Below are 20,242 nucleotides of genomic sequence, written 5' to 3'. Positions count from 1 at the left end.
CAGTAGGCTATTCCCCACAATATCTTGCTGTGTTCAGTCGTCAAATTTTACAGAGAAAATGTTTCATGAACTGTAAACATTTTGTATCTTCGTTTGGAGCAATCTATAGTCTAGTATAAAAAGACGGCGTGCGTTGGTTTTGGTCAAATGTTTTGTATTCGTTTCCTGTAAACTTTCTTGGAGTGTACAGGAAACACTGACAGTCCTTCAAACTTTTGTCGAAACAAGCAGAAGAAGTTAGGGGCACTTTGTCGTATGAGCTTGCTAGATTATTTCCGGGCCAATTACTCGAATTTCCCTAAGATGACAGGCCTAGCCAGCATCCTTCAAAATGCGCTATTCATGTTATGTGGTGGACAATGTAATGCCTCGTACATTTGTACAGGCACTTCTCAAGTATTAAAATAGCGTACATTTGGTGAAATCTTTACTTGCTAATTTGTCACAACACCTAAATTTTGCAACGATTTATGCTGTGGGCTTGCTAAAAGCTGAGTTTTCAGCACTGTGTTGATGTATGTTGTGGGGCTTGCTAAAAGCTGAGTTTTCAGTACTGTGTTGATGTGATTGGACATCAAAATGTTTCTGAAATCCAAAGGTCCTTATCCCCCTTTGACAAACTCAACACTCTGAAATGTTTGAAGATAACCCAAAAGAATACAAAGCCAATTCGATGAAACCAATTCAAGTCTCTTGACAAGTCAGAACAGATAAATCAGTGCTGGCGGTGTTGATTCCTCCAGTTGTATTTTTGAGTTTTTTACAATGATGTTGAAAGATAAACTGAAAAAAAAAAATCAGCTTGACTAACTGTATAGGGAAAAAAGAGTTAATACAGATCTATTTGGTATTACACAGTCCACACCATAAAATTGTGCGAAACCGTAAATATAATAACTGCCTATTCATGAAGATTTACAAAACATATCCCTCGCCCATTCAGCTAAGCAGTACAAAATGCAGCTGATGTGAAAAGTGTTCTTCTAGATATGGGATCAAGTAATCAACCCATCCAATACCTTGACCCAACAGGGCTCTGGTTTACAGGAGATTCCTGGTCTGCTAGTTTTTGAATGCGAGAAGAGAACTCCCCAGCCTGACAAGAGTTTCAGTATATTAGAGATCTATCCATGGAAGAAAAATAAGGTATACGCTTAAAGCTGCTGCATGGAAAATTCTAATCCCCAGCAGAATGCAGCCACTCCCCACCAGTCTCACAAGGGCACCATGTATATCCTCGTTACCAAATAATACATGGATCATCATCATCACCATTCCTCTAGGGGATATGAGCCACAATGAGCAGTGTGAAAGTAAAGTAAAAGTTGTTTGTGCGGATATCATGTAGGAAACTGATTTCTGAGAGAACTGCTATCAGACATTTACACAAGAATGCTAATCTAAGAGATATGGCCAGTAACATACATCATTTACATGGTTTGGTCATTAACGCCTACATCCATGGTTTGGTCATTAACGTCTAAGAGATATAGCCAGTAAGATACATCATTTACATATCTAGTAGACAGACAGTTTCTTGAGCTCGACTAAGAAATGTAGGCTTTAGTGGCCAAACCATGTAAACCATTTGTAACTAGTTAGACCTCTTAGAATAGTGTCTTTGCTTAAATAGTCTGATAATGGATTCTACAATATCTAGAAACTGCTACATAACCTTTTGGAATAAGTTCCTAGGACAACAAAGCATGAGCACAATAATCAATTGCACCGACTTTCAGCAGGTTGTTTTCATCAAGCAGTAATACATGTCGCCTGAATATTAAAGGCAAATCTGAGCCAAATCACCCAATAAAATTAACTTATACAACACAGAGGGGTACGGCTAGACATTAAATAATAAAGCGGTTAAATAGACTTTTAATTTATGGTGTGTGTTTATTTGATGGTCGCTAAAATGAGAGGGAAGAGAGAATATGGACATTGAGTGATTAGAAATTACAATAGCAGGACTAAACAGAGAGAATGATGATTATATGTACTAACCTTTTCATCAATCCACATAAGTGAACTGAGCTGATTGTTTAGAATGCGAACGACAACATCTAACGGATTCATCCCATCGGCTGCATCGAGGTCCCCTCCCTAATTGAAGAGAATGTAAGTATCTTGTACTTAAACAGCTCCTAAGAAGGATTCATATGAGCAATTTTTTCCTTACCTGACTAGCATTTAAGGTCTGAATAATTGATTTTATATGTTCTGTCATTTGCTCCATTTCCCTCTCAACATATTCAGCCTGCTCGTACCTGAAATTGCAACATAGATTAGAAGCCAGATGTAACATGTATGCAATTTAGTAGTCATACGACGGCTTGCAGATACAACGCTCCAAAAAAAATTAACTTTGTGAAATTCTAAATAATAGTGGGAGAAGTGGTTAAAGATACTGTAACGATTTTAACGAAAAGGCAGTTGATATCATTACCTACGCTACGTAAACCAAGGAAGTCATCATTATATGTTCTCTATCTATACCAACACTGGGACCATCTTAAAGAAACTATTGACTGACCCCTCTAAAACAATTCTGAGGCTTGCCCGCATCTACCATGTAATGTTCAAACTCTGAACCACAAGCCCACAAGCAACCAAATGCCAGTTTTAACTTGGATATGATTAGACTACTTCAAACATGGGTGGACCAGTCTGAGTAAGACAATGTCAAATAAAGGAAGGCCATTAGGGATCAAGGTCGAAACCAGTGTAACCAGATTTATTTCACATCCGAGTTGCATAGCTCTTCTGCCCTTAGAAGAAACACCTGACTCAAACAATCAAATCAATATAGGTTCACCCACACTTAAAACATTATCCCTAACTGGCACAGTACCACTATCAAGAAAGTTTGGACTACAATGAACTAAACAAAGTAAAACACCACGAAGATGTATTAAAAGACATGAAAACAGCTGGCTCCTATAACAAGTGTCAACCAACTAAGATCTCTGATGCGAAATTTGATATAGAACTTTATAAGTTTGTACTCACATGGCATCTCTTGTTGATGCAGCATCATCCTCAAGAATTAACGCACGCTCATCCTTGTATATACGCTCAGCTTCTTCTTCTACACTTAGCAAAGCCTTGTCAACCTAGCAAGTAAAAATGCACATTGTCACATGAGGGAGGATAAGTTGGATAGACACACTTACTTTTCTGGAGAATTCAAAAAAAAACATTAATCTCAAGAAGCTAAAGGTAATAAGAATAAATGGCATGTTACTGTTATACACACTTGAAGGGCAGAGACTTGGGTTATCAACCTCTCTTAGGAAAAAACCTCATTCACACAATAATCATGAATTATGACATAGCGGAATCATCCTCAGTGGAAAAGAGAGTACCAAAACTAGGATTTCCACTGTCATTATCAAGCCGCATAAAGATGCAACTAACCAGTACCCCCAAATGTCACTAGAATACATTCATCAGTAGAAACATATTTTTTGAACAAGCTAAAATCCTGAAACAGACAAGATGAACATACTCTTTCTATAACGAGATTTTTATCATTGAATAACAGATTCAGAAAGCAAGCATCTTTAGAAGATGGTATTTCATATTGAGATCTCAAACAGCGTTAGTAGGTAGAGTATGGGAGACATGCAAGAAACTGAAAGCAGCAATTCTGTTTCTATATTAGCAGCACTTCCCACCAAATTGGTCCAAACTGCCTTGCCTAAACTCAACTCACTGCTGCAACAGGCAAACATCCAAATCCAATGAAAAAACTACAGCCTAGATGTCATTCAATAGAAGGTTGCATTACTGTAACAGGTGTTGGGAGGACTGTGGCAAGAGTGTGCAAACTACAAAAATCAGCATCCTAAACTTGTATTTGGAAAAGATAACAGCAACGAGAAGCTTTGCTTCATTGGCTGAATGCTAAACAGTAAAAAAAAAACTAAAAATTGTGTGGATTATGCTAGGAACAACTACTCGGAGAATATCATTCTAAGAGGTGAGGCTAGTTATTTAAAAACAGAGACACGCATAATTAAAACGGACCCCAAGGATTCACTATCTGCATTCTTAAAATGCTAATAACTAAACCAGACATTCTCTTCTATGAAAAACATTAGGAACTAGTATGAAACCATAATCTTTTGAGATCAAAGCTCATAAATAGCTTCTTCTTTTATTTTTTCTGAACAAGGCAGGGAATATACTTCTAAGAAATTTATTGTAGTAGGATGATGTCGAGAGGCACTTAGACTATCTATACATAGCGTATCTTCCCATATCCTAAGCACTACCATGGTTGTACGGTACTTCCATATATTCACTCTTTTAATTACTCCAAATATCAGGTTCACACTTCATAACTTATCCACAAAGAATCAGCTTGAATATAAGATGTCAGCAAATTACTGGACATTATTCAAACACATCCAACTCGAAGCTAGAACGATAATCAAACATACAACAGATATTGTTGTGAATAAAACAACAGCAAACAGAATGTTTCACCAACACAATTTTTACAGACTAACAAACCTCTTGTTGATGAGTTTCAACTAGCTCCAGCTGTCTCTCCAAGTTCACCTGCGATTCGACTACTTTCGCCACTTCAGTCTGATACAAGTAAAGAAATTAAACAAAATGATGATACAAAGTCAAATCCAGAAATAACTTGGTTTAAGACAATTGGAAGTAATAAAGTTATCCTATTCCTTGAAAACTAATTTAAGCAATCTAAATATATATTTACAGTGTCCAATGCCTAATTACCTCGAGCCTAAGTAAAACGTCGCGGTTCTGCAGAACTCTCTTATCCCAATCAGCAATAGCTAGAGCCTGCTTTCTAAATTTTCCAGTCCGCTCCTGGAGCTCAGAATTCAACTCTTTAATTATCTGTGGTTCCAAATGCAAGACCTTGATTAGAGAATTCGAATAAAATTGAAAGGGACCAGAAGAAAACAAACGGTAATGCTTAGTAAAAGAGGAAGAAAAAAGCTAAGCCTAGTCAACATACGAAAGAAACCTTAAAACTAGATCCCCAGAAAACAGAAGTCCCTAGTGTGTACTGTAATTGCTGTTGGGGTTTACTATAGACAACAACAAGTCTCCAACAGAACATGATTGTGTAGCATTTAACCATTAAAGTTGGCCTGTGTAGCCGGTTGGAAAGGTAATCTCGTTTACTAAGTATGGTAACAAAGTCATTTGTATATCCTCTGAACAGATAGCCTACCTCTTCAACAGTTTTTCCTGTGATCTGAGATGGTAGTTTAGGTCCAGTGGATACAGTTGAAGTGAGAGTTGATGATGATGTTCTGAAAACAAAAAATACCCAATATCGACAAGTGAGTATGTAAAGCTTATCCTACGCTCAAATATCCAACTAAAGAAATTTCAAAATCAATCTTAATATATGCACAATATAAAAAGATCTTCTGGAGTTTCGAAGACACTTTTGACAATTCAAATCTTTGAAATCTTGAAGAGCAGTTACAGCCTTTAAACAAAAAGGATATGGGCTTATAGGTTGTTAAGACAAAGAATACTAACCCGCTACTGGTGGCTACAGCTAGCGAATTTGATGGCTGAGTTGCACTAGCTGTGGAAGCTGTGAAACTAGTTTTTGCTGCACTGTCAGCTGGTGCACTTGCAGAAGCCGAAGCAGGATTACCTACAAAAAGAAAAAAAGCATAATAACAACATAAGAACTCCAATGAATGAGAATGCATTGCTAGGCTCAGACAATCTGACTGAGGACGATAATATCACAGTTACAAGAAATGAAGATAGTTAAGAAAGCTTAGTCACAGCAAACAGTCTGGGGTATCTACTCAAGAAAGGTCTTATCATCTTGGCACCACTACTCCAATAAGGAGAACCCACAGTGTGGCCTAGAGGTTACTCAAAGTAACTTCTCTGACATATGGTTACCATGAAGTACAATAGAGTGCCCAAAACTGCACAGAAGCTTTTGCAGTTAGAGATTTTTATATTTCAAATCAGTAAATGAGATAAATGCAATATACTCCCTTTAAGTCTAATCTCGAGGGGATCTCAGACAAACAGAAATTTGCTTTAGGAAGCTATGTGCCGTGAAAAGTACAGTACTTGTCATTGGAGACCATATAATGCTTAAAAGAAAGAGATTTCTGATCTAACTTTGTACTTCAGTCTTTATGAGAAGCAAAATCATCGGTAATTGCATGTCAACCAATTGTAAGAAAATAAACCTAAGAAAATAAACATTAGGTAATCTGTAGGTACTAATACATATCCAAATACCAATATTGATGACTAGGTGTGAGGCACTCATTATTTGACTCATAACCGAAACTGAAGGAATCTGTAAGTAGTGTACTTTCCAACATACCGAACAATGCAGGAGTTGGTGATGATGATGTTGGAGCTGATGTTTTAGTTGACAAAGAGAAACTTGGAAAAGGACTAGTTGTGGCAGCAGATGTAGTGGTTGTTTTAGCTTCTGAAGCTGGAGTGCTTGTTGCCAAAGAAGTAGCGACTGCAGGAGTCGAAATAGATGGTGTAGAAGCAGCAGCGGTAGCAGCTTGCGAAGCAAAGAGACCAGTAGCAGGGGAAGTAGGTGTTGTGGTGGTGACTGTTGATGTGAGACCAGTAGCCCCTTCAAAGCCCGAGAACATTGACTTTGCAGGTGCAGGGCTAGAGAGGAGGCCAGTCGATACTGAACTTGCAGTAGTAGCAAGGGTTGCAGATGCTGTACTTGCTGACAAGACTGGACCCGTGGTGGTGGTGGTTGTTGATGCAAACCCAGTAGCTGCTCCAAAACCTGAAAATGAAGGCTTAGTGGGTGCAGGGCTAGAGAGTGAGCCAGTCGATGCTGCAGTAGTAGTTGCAGCAGATGCTGTGTTAAATCCAAATGGGGAAGAAGTTGGAGTTCCGAAGGAAAAAGCTGACGGGGTTGTTGACGAAGTGGCTGCGGTTGCAGCAGGTACCGCCTGCGCAGGAGCAGTCGTCTGCGTAAAGCTAGCAGTGGTATTTGCCAAAGCTGAACCAGTTCCAAATGAAAATGCTGATGCGCTAAAGGGTGAAGAAGAAGAAGCTGCAGTTGAAGGAAACATGCTCGAAAAAGGAGCAGCAGCAGTAGTAGTAGTAGTAGTAGTAGAAGCTGAAGCTGTCGTCGAAGGAACAGATGAAGGTGTTCCAAACAAATTTGAAGTCGAGAAACCTGGAGAAGCAGCAACAGTAGTTGAAGCAGCAGCAGCAGTGGGAGCTCCGAACGAGGGCATGGAGAAAGCTGGTGCAGCATTAGTCACAGCGGCCGCTGTTGATGGAGCTCCAAACGAAGACATAGAGAAAGCTGGTGCTGCATTTGACACAGCTGGTGATGCAGATGTCGAACCAAAAAATGAAGAACCACCACCTGCTGATGCTGTTGAACCGAACACTGAAGAACCACCACCTGCAGGTGCTGCTGTACCAAATGCAGGTGTTGTGGAACCAAACAATGAAGAACCACCACCTGCAGGTGCTGTTGTACCAAATGCAGGTGCTGTGGAACCAAACAACGAAGAACCACCGCTTGCAGGTGCTGTTGTTGTTGTTGGAAACCCAAATGCAGGTGCAGGAGAAGTGGTGGTATTCCCAAAGCTAGGGGTTGTAGTAGCAGTAGAAGAACCAAATAAATTGTTTGAAGTTGTGGAAGGCTGTTGAAATCCTCCTCCTCCTCCTGAGAATAGATTTGTTGAAGGAGTAGACGAACCAAATGTTGTAGTTCCAAAGGATAATCCAGTGGAAGGCGTAGTTGAAAATGGTGAGGAGGAGGCAGCGGCAGTTCCGAATGAAAACGGAGAAGGTGATGAAAATGGGGAAGATTGAGTTTGTGATGAAGTCATTGAGAAGTTTGTTCCGAACATTTTTACAGAATTAGGGTTTACAAGCGAAGGAAAAACCCTAGCTCTGATGAAATCAAGAAACTACTGAAAATTAATGGAATCTGAAACCCTGATGATTAGTAGGAATTGAACTTACAGATTTGGATCTCCGTGCGTTGATTGATAGATTGATGTTGAAATTTTGGTTGAAAATTTGAATCGCCCAGGGACTCAAAGCGAGTGTCTGTAAGGGTTTTGCGAGTCGGAGAAAAGTTTACTTTCAAGTTTTTAAAACGTGCTTCCTTTTAAAACGTGCTTCCAAACGAGTCCCGGGCTAAGGCCATGCCGGTTTTCAATGCGTTTTTTTCATGGTTGCGTATAGTTCAATGCGTTTTTTCATGGTTGCGTATGATGGGCGCGTTACTTGAGAAATCAAAAATTAGGTATGCCCATATATATGATTGTTTGTGGAGAAATTTCCTGTTTAGTACAAAGATCCGACCCGGGATTAGTGTCTAGTCCAGTGGGATAGAACAATTATCCGCTAGTCCAAAAAGGTTTAAAATCCTAGAAAATTACTAGCCTACCCTCAACATTCATGCGTGGGTTAAAATTGTCTCCTCCCACTTCTTCTTCTTCTGCCTTGAAGAAAAAACCGACTGCAACTCCTTCATCTGAAAAAAGATTTCGGAAATCATTAATTACAGAAAAATCATCAGTTCATGACCTAATCAATTACATAAATCATCAGTTCCTGACCTAATCAATTACATAAATCATCAGTTCCTGACCTAATTTTTATTCATTCAATTAAAGAGAAAAAATGGTTAGAACTATCAAGCGGACAATTACAGAAGAAATTGTAGAAGAAACCCAGGTAAAAAGGAGAAGAAAAAATGTTGATGATTCACCAACACAATCCTCCCCTGCGGCTAAATCTCCGACAACAAGGAGTATGAGTAAAGTTGGTACTCCGTCACGAACAAATGTTCCTCAGGTAGAAGGTAAGCAAAAATCAGAAGAAAGTAAAGCCTAATTTTGTACTTCATGTTGACATGCAATACTTAGAAAACTGTTGTTGAATTTTCAACTAATATACTACATATGCTCAATAGAATCACTACATCTCTGTATGTAGTGTTTGTTTTACATGTTTTCAATGGAATGACTAAATATTTGTATGTAGTGTCTGGTATACATGTTTTCATATGTTGTATATGTAACTTGAGACAACATATTGACATGCAATGTGTGATTCATATGTTTTTTGTTCAATAGAAACACAACATCTCTGTGAGTCATATGTTTTACATGTTTTTCATCTGTTGTGTATGTAATTTGACACAACATATTGACATGCAGTGTGTGATTCATATGTTTTATATCTGTACTACATATCAATATGTTGTCTTCAATTTGTAGTTATTGATATGTAATGATAGCATCTCAAATTGATATGTGTGCTACATATTATTATCTGCCTGTAATATGTAATGTGTACAAAACTTTTGGTTTACAAAAACAGCAAAAACCAAAGGAAAGAAAGCAGTTGCTGCTCCTGAAGCAAAAAGCAAAAGAAAAACAACAGCGGCAACTACTAAAGCAAAAGGAAAAACAGCGATAACGGCTGCTACTCCTTCACCAACAGCAAAGGGGGACAAAGCACTTGTCCTGAGAGCTGCTACTCCTTATCCAAAAGGAAAGGGAAAAGAAAAAAGGGGGAAAGCAAAAGCGCTCCTGAAAGAAGGTTTGTAATGTTAAAACTGAAGATAATTCTTAATAACCCCCGTAAATTGTGGTTCATATGTAGTTATCAGTATGTAGTTATAAAATTACCAGTATGTTGTGGTATTTGATATGTAGTTGTTTCATGTTCATGGTAGATTCATTAACTACATATTTGATATGGTGTAGGGGAAGAGAAGGGGAAGAAAGCAGTTGCCTTGAGAGCTGCTACTCATTCACCAAAAACAAAAGGGGGGAAAGCAAATGTAGAAGGTATGTAGTACAACTACATATAAGAACAAAGCGTATGAATAATATGTATCCTTAATAACATATGTTTATGAGTATGTTGTTGTGCTTGTTTTTGGTATTAAGTGTTTTATGAAGACTTGGTAGATATTATAACTACATATTGATGATGTAACTACATATTTGATATACCATATTGATATGTACTGCATTAGTTTTTGGTTCTTGTTATTGTGTAGGTGCTAATAAGCATAAGAAAGGAGCTGGAAAACCACGAAGTTTATACCGTGGCGGTTTCAGGGGCTTGTGGGGGCTTGCGAAGACTATTAGGACCACTAAGAAGGCTATTGCGAAGTCCACTGAAAACCTTGAGTGGTAAAAGTGAACAAAAAGCGTGCTGCAAAGCCCGAAAAGCAGCAGGTAACAACACCCACCAGACCTGTTACTCGTTCCCATCCTGCAAAGAAGGTAGATGATATATATGAGAGTGGAAGTAAGTTCTCACCATCATATAAAGGACCGAAAGCTGCAGCTGCAGAAGCACTACCACTAAACAAAAAGAGAAAGCTTAAATTGCGCAAGTATTTCCGGAAACTGACTAAATCACCATTCTATAATGACATGAACGATGAACAAAAGAGTACTCTTTCCACATACATCAATAATGCAAAAAATCTTAGGTGAGTTCTCAATTGACACTTTTATATTGATATGTACTATTAGTTTGTGTATGTACTTTTGATATACATACATATTTGTATAAAAAATACTGAGAAAGACATATCAGTATCTACTGTTACACAAAGAATACTAACCTTTACGTCGTTTATTTTCTAGCTCAATTGCTTGGAGAGTGGGAGAAGGTGGTCTTTGTGTAAGTGGAACTACAGTTGATGACTTGGTGCAGAACGATTTATTAGAACAAGATCTTCTCAACTACGCACAATACAAGCTTAACACCAAATTTCAGAATGAGCAACCGATGCACGAAGTATACAGGAAATACTTGCCTGTGTTGCATCTGGATCCATCCGCTTGGGTAAGTTGTTATCTTACACTGCATATTTACTATAGCACATATTCAAAAATTAAAAAAGTATGTAGGGGTAGGTATACTACATATCAATAATGCATAAAACAAAATTAGATATAAACTATTTCAAGTACATCCATGTTTTCAGTACAATGTCGAGTTCCCGGATAACCTCAAAGGAGCAGCACATGATTCTGTTTACAAACCAATATTGGCGATGGATGAAAGTATCAAGAAGATTCTTGTACCAATGTGCCACACAATCTTCATTGGACGCTACTTGAGTATGACTGCGAAAAAATGGTGTTCAACCACTAAAATTCTTCTAAGGCTGAATGGGGAGGTATTTGTTATCCACACGCCTGCAAAATGGCAGATTACATGTACGTACCTATCAACGTGTACTTGATGGAGAAGGACAAAGTAACAATGAAGAATGTAATAGTGAATGAATGTGAAGCACCTCAACAAGGGGGATCACCAGACTGTCTACTGTTTGTGATGCATTTTATGAAGATGATGTCAAAAAGAAAATATGTGGGAGTGCCTTTGGGAGATGATGAAGAAGTGCAAGCGAAGATTCGTAACAAAAGGGTCCCGTTAGCATGCAAATTGCTGAAAGCATCTCCACCGGAAATCAGTTGGCAGATGACATAAAAATAGTCTTACTTGCTAAAAGTAATCTGACAGTACATATCACTATTTAACTATTTTCTTTTCTTTTTATTCTTGGTTTCATTTCATTTCATGAGTTCAAGAATGTTCAAAAACATATATCTAATATGTAGTGATTTTTAATTTGAATTTGGGTTTAACTTTAATGTAATGATATTTCAATTGTGTTACTTAAACATGATTTTGTGTTGTTGATACGAGGGGGCGCTGCCCCCTCGACCCCCGTGAAGATGGTGAATCAGCTGGAAAACCAAAAGATGTTCTAAATAATCTTAGTGGAAGATGGTTAAACCACAAACCAGTACATATTTAATTGTTTTCTTGTTACAAACATCTAGTATGGTTACACTACAACCACTACATATCAGTATGTAGTGGTAGATACTAACACTACAATACTGACATGTAATTTCAGTATGTAAATACTTCACTACTGCTGATAGATAATGACATTTTGATAAACTTAAAAACATATTTCATTATTCGAAAATAACTACAATAACTACATTTTGATAGACTTATAATGTTTCAAAAACCAAAAGATGTTCTAAGAAACAACAAAAACAGTATTTTCAGTACACTTGTAATGTATGTACTGTAAATGAAATACTTATTAACCAAATTCAGTTGGTACTGACAAAATCAAAAAGAAAAACGGTAGAATAGAACAAGGGCTAGAGGAAAGAATTGTGGAAAAGGAATCTGGCAACATCATCGATATAACATTCTGCTGCACGTTCAAGCTTGTGATAAAAGAAAAAGAGAAATCAGAACACTACTTGCTTAAAAGTACATTGTATTGTATCAAACTTACTTAATTAAGACATTAATATGTATCTGACTGAAATACATACCTTTGTTTTTCAGACTTAAAACGTTTCCCCTTTTTCCTGCCTGGTGGAGACCTAATTACTTCTGCTGGGAGAACGATATCATATACGTGATACTCATCGGGCCTGTGACAAAAACGGTATCATATAAATGGAATGAACCACAACTACATATGAATATGTACACGGTATATTGTTCCTGAAAAACAAATATAAAAAAATGTAGTGGTATCTAACATTACATATCAGTATGTAACATCCATATGTAAGTAGGTTTATGTTGACAGTTTCAATTGCTATTACATGTGTAAGTGGTATCTACCATTACATATTGTTATGCAAAATGTATAGATTAAAGACACATACCTGTCGTGGTTAGGAACGGGTCTAATAGCTATTGAATATAGCTTACGAAAAGTGGTAACTTTGAAATAATCTTCAACGTAATCAAGAATCCTTCCTCCAGATCTAGTAATAGCTGCAGTAGCGTGCGAGCATGGAAAACCATAAACGCGCCATCGTTGGCAAGTACAAGTTTTTCTCTTTAGATCTACCATATGAGATCTGCACAGTACATATTCATGTGTTATTTTTCAGTACACCTAATATACACAGTACATATTTATATGTTCTCACAGAAACATGGTACTTAAAAAAAAGAAAGAGAAAGTAAATAACATTCAGATGATAGAGATTAGGGGTAAACGCTAACCTTGGAGAATGCACTTCATAACGATTAGCATCTGACTGGATAACTTTCCAGGGACGGCCAATTTGGATGTGTAGTTCAAGCAAGGCTTGATACGTAGGGGTTAGCAGTTCTGGGTCCATCAAGAGACTCTCTTCACGACGTTCTGACATCATTTCCATCATACGTATCCTACACGACAAGGGGATAGCAAAGTCTGTTATACTAAAAATATACGTAGATTAACAGAACATATATGATAATACTGTTACAAAAAGAAAACTAATATAAGCTTGTACTGTGACTAAGGAAACTGATACAAACCTGATCGAGTCAACGAACGCACACGCAGGTAATTTCTTCTCTTTGTTAATCCATCTATTGAACGATTCAGCAACGCAGATGAAGTGTAACCATAACTACAACCCTTGAAGAAAGCATTGGACCACTTTTCTTTTGGAATGTTGCGACAGTAGTCAGCAACCCAAGGCCTTCCCAAATTAACCATTTCTTGAAGACCTTCCTCGTATGTTGCAGGAGAAAGAGCATATGTCGCCTTTCGGAAAGCATCAGTCACTTCCTTATACTTTTCGTCAGACTTTACGATAGGTAAGTTTTTGTCCAAATGGAAGTAACAATATCTTTGATGAGAATCAGGGAACTCTTTGTGAATATATTTAACCAACCCTTCACCTCGGTCAGTCATAAAAGTGATTGGGCGATCATCATTCAAAGTCTCCTTCAGTTTCTTGAAAAACCATTCCCAGCTGATATTGTCTTCACCAGGTACTAAAGCAAACGCAAGCGGATAAAATCCTGCAAAAAGGAATTACTAGTTATGTTAAGCAACTAATATTGACACTACATATTGACATGCAGTTGGTTTACCTCTTTGTTGATATGTGAAAACCTGACACTACATAATAACATGTTAAGCAACTGATTGACACTACATTTTCACATGCAGTATGGTTTATCTCATACTCAGTAAGGTCAATATGTAGTATGTAGTATGGTCAATACTCATTGTCAGATAGTGAAGTAAGATCAATATGAGTGATCTAACTACCAGACACTACATATCAAAAAAAAAAAAAAACAGTTACCTTGATTACCATTAAGACATGTTGCTTCCATGAGACCTCCTTTAAAAGTTCCAGTGAGAAATGTACAGTCACAGAAAATCATGGGACGACATAGTTTATATCCCTCTATACAAGCTCCAAAGCAAACAAAAAGTCTATTGAATCTTTTTGTAGCATCATTGAAATCGAAATCAATAAATGACCCAGGGTTTGTTTCCCTAACAGCATTCACCCACCAAGCAAGATTAGTGTACGACTTAACATCATTACCAAAAATCTGTTTATGCGACAACTTAATTGCATGATATGCGTGGTGATACTGGATTTCAATGCCACCACCAACTTTAAGATAATCTATGATCTCTGCTGGTGTTATGCGAGGGTTGTGCCTGACCATCTCATGAATTAGACTGTTCATGAGTTTTTTTGTAACTCTTGGATTCTTCAACATATAACCATCGCCACAGGTGTGCCTTCCCACATATTCCTTTATCTTAAAAACATCAATAGAACTACCAATGGCAGTTGCGTGAAGCTTCCATGAACAACCTTTCACACTACATACGGCGGTGAATCTCTCAAGGTCATTCTTCTTCTTAATTACCTCATATCCAGTTCTCATGCAGTATTTTTGGCATGCTATACGTATGACATCAACACCACCATAGAATAATTGATCCGTATCATCAAAAATCTTATCCCAACCATCTTAAAAAAACACTCTTGGGGCTTCTTTACCTTCTTTCAAATAACTATTCTTTGCACTGACAACTAAGTCTGCATTACTGTCAACTTCCATACGCCTAGACGCGCCATTTGAAATTACATCCACATGCAAATCAAAGAAAGCTGATTGCTTTGAAGAATGTAATGCAGAGATGCCCTGGAGTGTTACATCGGCAAGAATAGGAACTATCGCTTGATTCTGGAAATAGTTAACCAGAATAGTCGATGGAGTCAACCAGCTCCACATATTACAGATGCAAAATTTCAAATCCTCTAAAGTTGAAAACGATGTAACCTCATATGCAAAATGATATTGCTTATGGTATACATGAGAATAGATGGAGAAGTCTGTTTTGGGACCAACGTCAGACATGTTAACCCTGTAAATGATCCAAAAATTAACTAAGTCTCTAAATGGATATAAGTTATACATATTGATATGTATTGGCATCTACTGTATTGCACGATACATACTAAGAGCGCAGGCTATATGTAGTACGTATTGGTATGTAACATGTAGAATAACTAAGTCTCTGAATTCCTATACGTTATATGATTAAATATTTTTTGTGGTTGTAGTAATGAGGTTCAAACTCTCGGACTTGTGAAGGATAATTTTTTAGACTTAATAAATAATTATACAAAAATATTAACAGTTTGGGCGAGAGGTAACCAAAACACTAGATTCCACTATTATGCAAAATTGAATGATAAATATTTCAAAACTCTATTCAATTCTTAAGTCCTCTTTTATCTTTAATTCACTATCAATCATACAGATTCTCAAACATTATTTGTAAAACTTAAGCACAGATTATCAAGAGATTAAACCAAGCATAACCTATCAAACTGAATAACAAATAATTAAGACAATCATTCAAATAATTTAAAACTCTGCAAAAGCAGCGATTAGATGAATTATATAATTAAATGAAATAGTTACCCATTTATGTTGCGTGAATAGCTTCCTCCATTGCCTTGGTTACGAGGGTATTAGTCGCTCATCATGTTGGAAAACCTCTCAAAGAATTTCATTGATGCTCAAAAGTGTTTTACAATGAAGAGAAAAGATAAATAAAAAGTATTAAACAGGATTCTGCGACCCACAGAAGGCGTCCAATATAAACGACACAGAAGAGGTGCTATTGTTACTGAATCCCTAAGACCCACACCTACGACCCACGCATGTGAGTCTCTTTCACTATTGATAAACGACTGCTGCTGCGAGTCCGTTCTTCGTGTTCATCAGCAGCAGCAGCAGCAGCAGAAACCGAGTTTGGGAAAACTCGAATTTCTTCTTCTCTGGCTCTCCTCAGCCCCCCAGACTCTCGACAGCCCTTCTACTTGACCCAAGGAGTTAATTTATACCCAACAGCAACATTTAATCCCTCGCAATAACTCCATATAATTCTCATTTACTCGGGAAAATATTTTTTTTATTTTCTTCACTGTCAGCCAAGATACGATCTTTTCCACCTCTTCTGCCTGCGCAAATGAGTTGTAATACTTCCATAAGCCACATACAAACTTTATAAGAGAAGATATCTTCCCCTGTTTGTCCACAAACTTTCCAAATTTAGCTCACAGTGCACCCGATAATATCTTCCCCTGTTTAACTTTGATTTCCTCCCACGGCTTACTTGGCCCATTTTGCTCGATCAAAATGCTTGTACTAACTCTGTCATGTGAATTCAAGCCCAGCCCAATTGATTTCAGGTGTTGAATCTCGCAAAAACACGTCCAAAAATTCAACTCCAAATCATGCAGACGATAATTAAGTTTCCCGCCAATTTTGGAATTTGAATTTGGGAAGAAAACTGGCCTCCTCCTAATCCTGTACGGGTGTCCCTTTAGCAATTTGGGCTGAAATAGTAATTCTTGGGTGGAAATAGTAATTTTTCTGGGTTCCTCCGGGACATTTCTGGGACGTTTCTGGTGCATTTCTGGGGTTCCTTTAGTACTTTTCTCCGGGGTGTAAATTATCACTTTTTGAGCAACTCTTTCCACAGAAGGGTATTTTCTCCAAAAACACCTAAACAAACATAAAAACACCGTAATAAGAACAAATGGGTACTAACAAAATACACAAAAGAGATGAAAATAGACACATAAATGTGTCTATCAAATACCCCCAAACTTATTATTTGCTAGTCTTCGAGCAAATTTTATTCTTGAAAAGTGACCGAGTTAATCTCGGGTGGGTTTATCAGAGGTGTACCACAAAAACCAATACTCCAGACCCTAGCTATCTACGAAAAATCTTGGAAAGCACTAAAGAACCTCCTTGGTTGGCATACTTATTAATTACAGGAGGAAGTACCCTGACGCGAAATTCCAATTGTTGTATACGAGTTTGCACTCAAGCATACTAAAATTCATATAAGTGACAGAGCTCTACTAAGATAGTTTCACGATGGACATCATAATCGGAGTCAGACTAATCACATGAAAAGATTAAGAAGATGGAAAAAGAAAAATGTAGATGGTTGAAAAGTGAACGGTGTTTCCCATATCTGTCTGAAGGCCTCTGCCAAGGTGAACCTAACCTAAATGACTGAGATACCGGTCTGACTAATATTAACACACTGGCATATACAAGGGAACCAGTGGTCAATAATCCTAACTCTAGGTCAACACAACTGGCATATACAAGGGTACCAGTGGTCGAATTTATTGAATTTTTTTCCGTTTGGTCAAATGGTCTGGTCTAAAACTTCTTTTTTTTTTCATTTTTTTTTTTTTTTCAATACTCAGTCACTCTATTTTACCCTAGCAGTGGTAACAACTTGAATCGTGTGCCCCACCAAATCACTTGAAATAAAAGAAAACTAAAAATAGAAAGTGAAAAGGACTCGACGAGATATGGCGAAACTATCATGTTAATTCTAACACCTGATCTTTGTGCTTTTATGAATAGACTCTATAGATGTTTCCATCTAGTCAGATTGGTTCCTCAGCTCCTAAAACAAAAATGTTTCCATCCACTTAGATTGGTTAGTGCTATCCTTAATAGGCGTAAACTTCTAGGCTCTGGAGTTTATTTATTGCAACTAAAAAGTTTCTCCCATACCCCCAAACTTAAATCTAACATTGTCCTCAATGTTCTAAATATGAAACTAAAAGCATGAACAAGGAGAAACTGTTACCATTTGAAGCGAAAGAGTTAAGGAAAGATATTACCGTGTTGCATGAGCATGGGATACCTCCCAAGAAGTGCTAAGTTTAAAGTCTTCAGCCAGACTTAGGAAAGGATTAGTCAACTCGAACCATAAAGTAACAGTCGGAATAACTGTGGGTCTTCAAAACAAAATAGAGCTGACCAAGGGAAACTACAATATCCCAAGAAAGTGAACAAGAATAACATGCCCTTATCTAGTTTCCTGATTAAGATATTTATATCTAATTGTGGTTCAGGTTCTGGTTCTATGAAAGGGTCTAAATAAAATATTTTCCTCGGATGCATTTCCTCATAGGTTGGATCCAAATTATTAGGTCCTAGAGTCTGGAAAAACTCAAAGAAGAACTTAGAATCACAAAATAATAATAACCTAAACAACTGAGGATCCTCTAAGTCAATCAAGTTTGACTTGCATAATTGACCACAGTGAAAGTAGTGGTCATTCTTAAGCAAATGTGTCGATTCTAATTTCCTAAGGCATTTAGGTTTAGTCTCACAACTTAATATTCGACACATTTGAAATCTATATGTTCCCACATTTGGAAGAAAACTATTTGGTGGGAAAACAAAATCAATCTTGGTATTATTGCCTGGGTTAACCACATCAACCAGAGGATGGGTTTCTAACAGTTGAGACTCTTGTTGGATATCATTAGGTTCTGGAAATCGAGTATGAAGATAATCTTGTAAGATGGTTGAGGCATTGATGTCAAGTACCAAGTGAGGGACCTTACTAAGAGTTAAAGCACATGGAGGATGATACTCACCCCCAAACTTAGAGTTTTCAGTGTCTCTAGATAGACTAGTCACAACTTCCCTAATTTGTAGGTCATCAGATTCTTGAAAATGGGCAATTGATTCTTCTAAGTTGTAATCTTGCGGTGCATCCTCACTCACCTCTACGAGTTCATCTAAGACTATTATTTCTAAATCGTATGACTCTAAAACAGTATTCTCAGGATAAACCGGTTCCTCTAAACCTTTCTTGGTTTCGTAAACAAGACATACTACATCGTATGAAACTGGGGTATCTCTAGTCAAATCCTCGTCCTTTTGAATAGGTGAATAATTTTTAAAATTATTAGGATCTGAACCAGAAATAATATAATCATTATAAGGCTCAACTGGGGTAACAAATTCCTGATCACTATTCCCATACATTTCCGATTCTTCATCAGCACTATCTTCATCTTCATAATATAATTTTTGACATTTAATAATTCTCAATCTTTGTTTCCAACTACATGGTCTATGTTTATAATATTTCTCATAGATCGTTAGAGGTGATTCCTCAATAAAAGTTGGAGTATCCATATATCGCTGCCCACGCATATATTCACCAAGAGTCATTTCCGAAGACGTCTCTTGATAACGAGAATTTCTAGACATATATTCTCGCAACGTCATCTCAGGTGGCGTCTCCTCAAAAGGATTCATCACCGAAGAAATATAAACTACAGAGGGATTCTATACAATCACAAACAAGGCCGACTCGACTCCACCAAAGCAAACCTAAAGATTTCTAGCAAACAAAAAGCATGATGGCTCCACTTAGATTGTTTCTAGACCAGCTTCTATCTTTCGAAAGGGAATTCGTTGCAATTTGAGCAAACCCCTCTGGAATCAATCCGAGTCAAAGTAAGTTGAATTGAGGCGAGGGAAGCTCAGTGGAGCTTTGATACCCAAGGCCTCACCGCTATCACAAGGCGGCGCAGTCACGCATTCAACTCACAGAAACCATCATGATCTTTGGAGTGTGCTTAAAGAGCAACCAATATTTTTCGAACGAGTTTCCTATTAAGCTCGTTACCCTATAGGTCTCGTTCTAGTCAAAATTTTAGGCTTAGGATCGCGTTTGGTTTCGTTTTCCTAAGGCAGGCAAGAAGAGAACGGTGATGAAATCCGAACCCTTATCTTGTATTGGCCAGGCCTTGCCCTTTACTAGGAATTTAAAACAGCCGTATTCAAGTCCTCATCATATATTCACCTTAAGGCAAACAGTAAACCCGCTTGCAGGAGATTCACGGGTGTTTAGAAGTTTACCTCCCGTACCATACGGGCGAAGAACCGATGTAGTCGACTCGGGCCACTGACTCCGGTGTCAGTGTGCGAACCCGAGGGGCCGAGACGATATAGTAATCGTCGTCCTTCCCTGCAAACAGTTTGTATTTAATTTTTTTTTTTTTTTAATTTATAACCCTTCCGTAGGGTTTTAAAAAAAAAT

General features: G+C 37.6%; 1 protein-coding gene across 1 annotated transcript; it reads right to left on the bottom strand.

The window, feature by feature from the left end:
- Window positions 1-669: 669 nt before the first annotated feature.
- LOC113278857 (nuclear pore complex protein NUP62-like) lies at window positions 670-8,090 on the bottom strand. The gene is made up of 9 exons (XM_026527593.1): window positions 6,353-8,090; window positions 5,533-5,653; window positions 5,216-5,297; window positions 4,753-4,875; window positions 4,519-4,596; window positions 3,010-3,113; window positions 2,180-2,267; window positions 2,005-2,103; window positions 670-1,096 (listed from the first exon to the last, which is right to left on the bottom strand). The coding sequence occupies exons 1-9, from the start codon at window positions 7,869-7,871 to the stop codon at window positions 1,004-1,006; spliced, it is 2,307 nt and encodes a 768-aa protein (XP_026383378.1). The 5' UTR covers window positions 7,872-8,090; the 3' UTR covers window positions 670-1,003.
- Window positions 8,091-20,242: the final 12,152 nt, after the last annotated feature.

Source organism: Papaver somniferum, chromosome 1, assembly GCF_003573695.1.
Source record: "Papaver somniferum cultivar HN1 chromosome 1, ASM357369v1, whole genome shotgun sequence".
Lineage (NCBI taxonomy): Eukaryota > Viridiplantae > Streptophyta > Magnoliopsida > Ranunculales > Papaveraceae > Papaver > Papaver somniferum.
Note: the sequence above shows the minus strand (reverse complement) of the source record. Positions and strands in the feature narration are given on the sequence as shown.

What these genes read in the sequence shown, in the direction of transcription:
- LOC113278857 (XM_026527593.1), bottom strand. Translation starts at nt 7,871, where the DNA reads ATGTTCGGAACAAACTTCTCAATGACTTCATCACAAACTCAATCTTCC. An exon ending in ACGTTTTACTTAGGCTCGAG is followed by an intron (nt 4,597 to 4,752) that starts GTAATTAGGCAT and finishes TACTTGTATCAG; the next exon opens with ACTGAAGTGGCGAAAGTAGT. An exon ending in TTATGTGGATTGATGAAAAG is followed by an intron (nt 1,097 to 2,004) that starts GTTAGTACATAT and finishes AACTCTTGTCAG; the next exon opens with GCTGGGGAGTTCTCTTCTCG.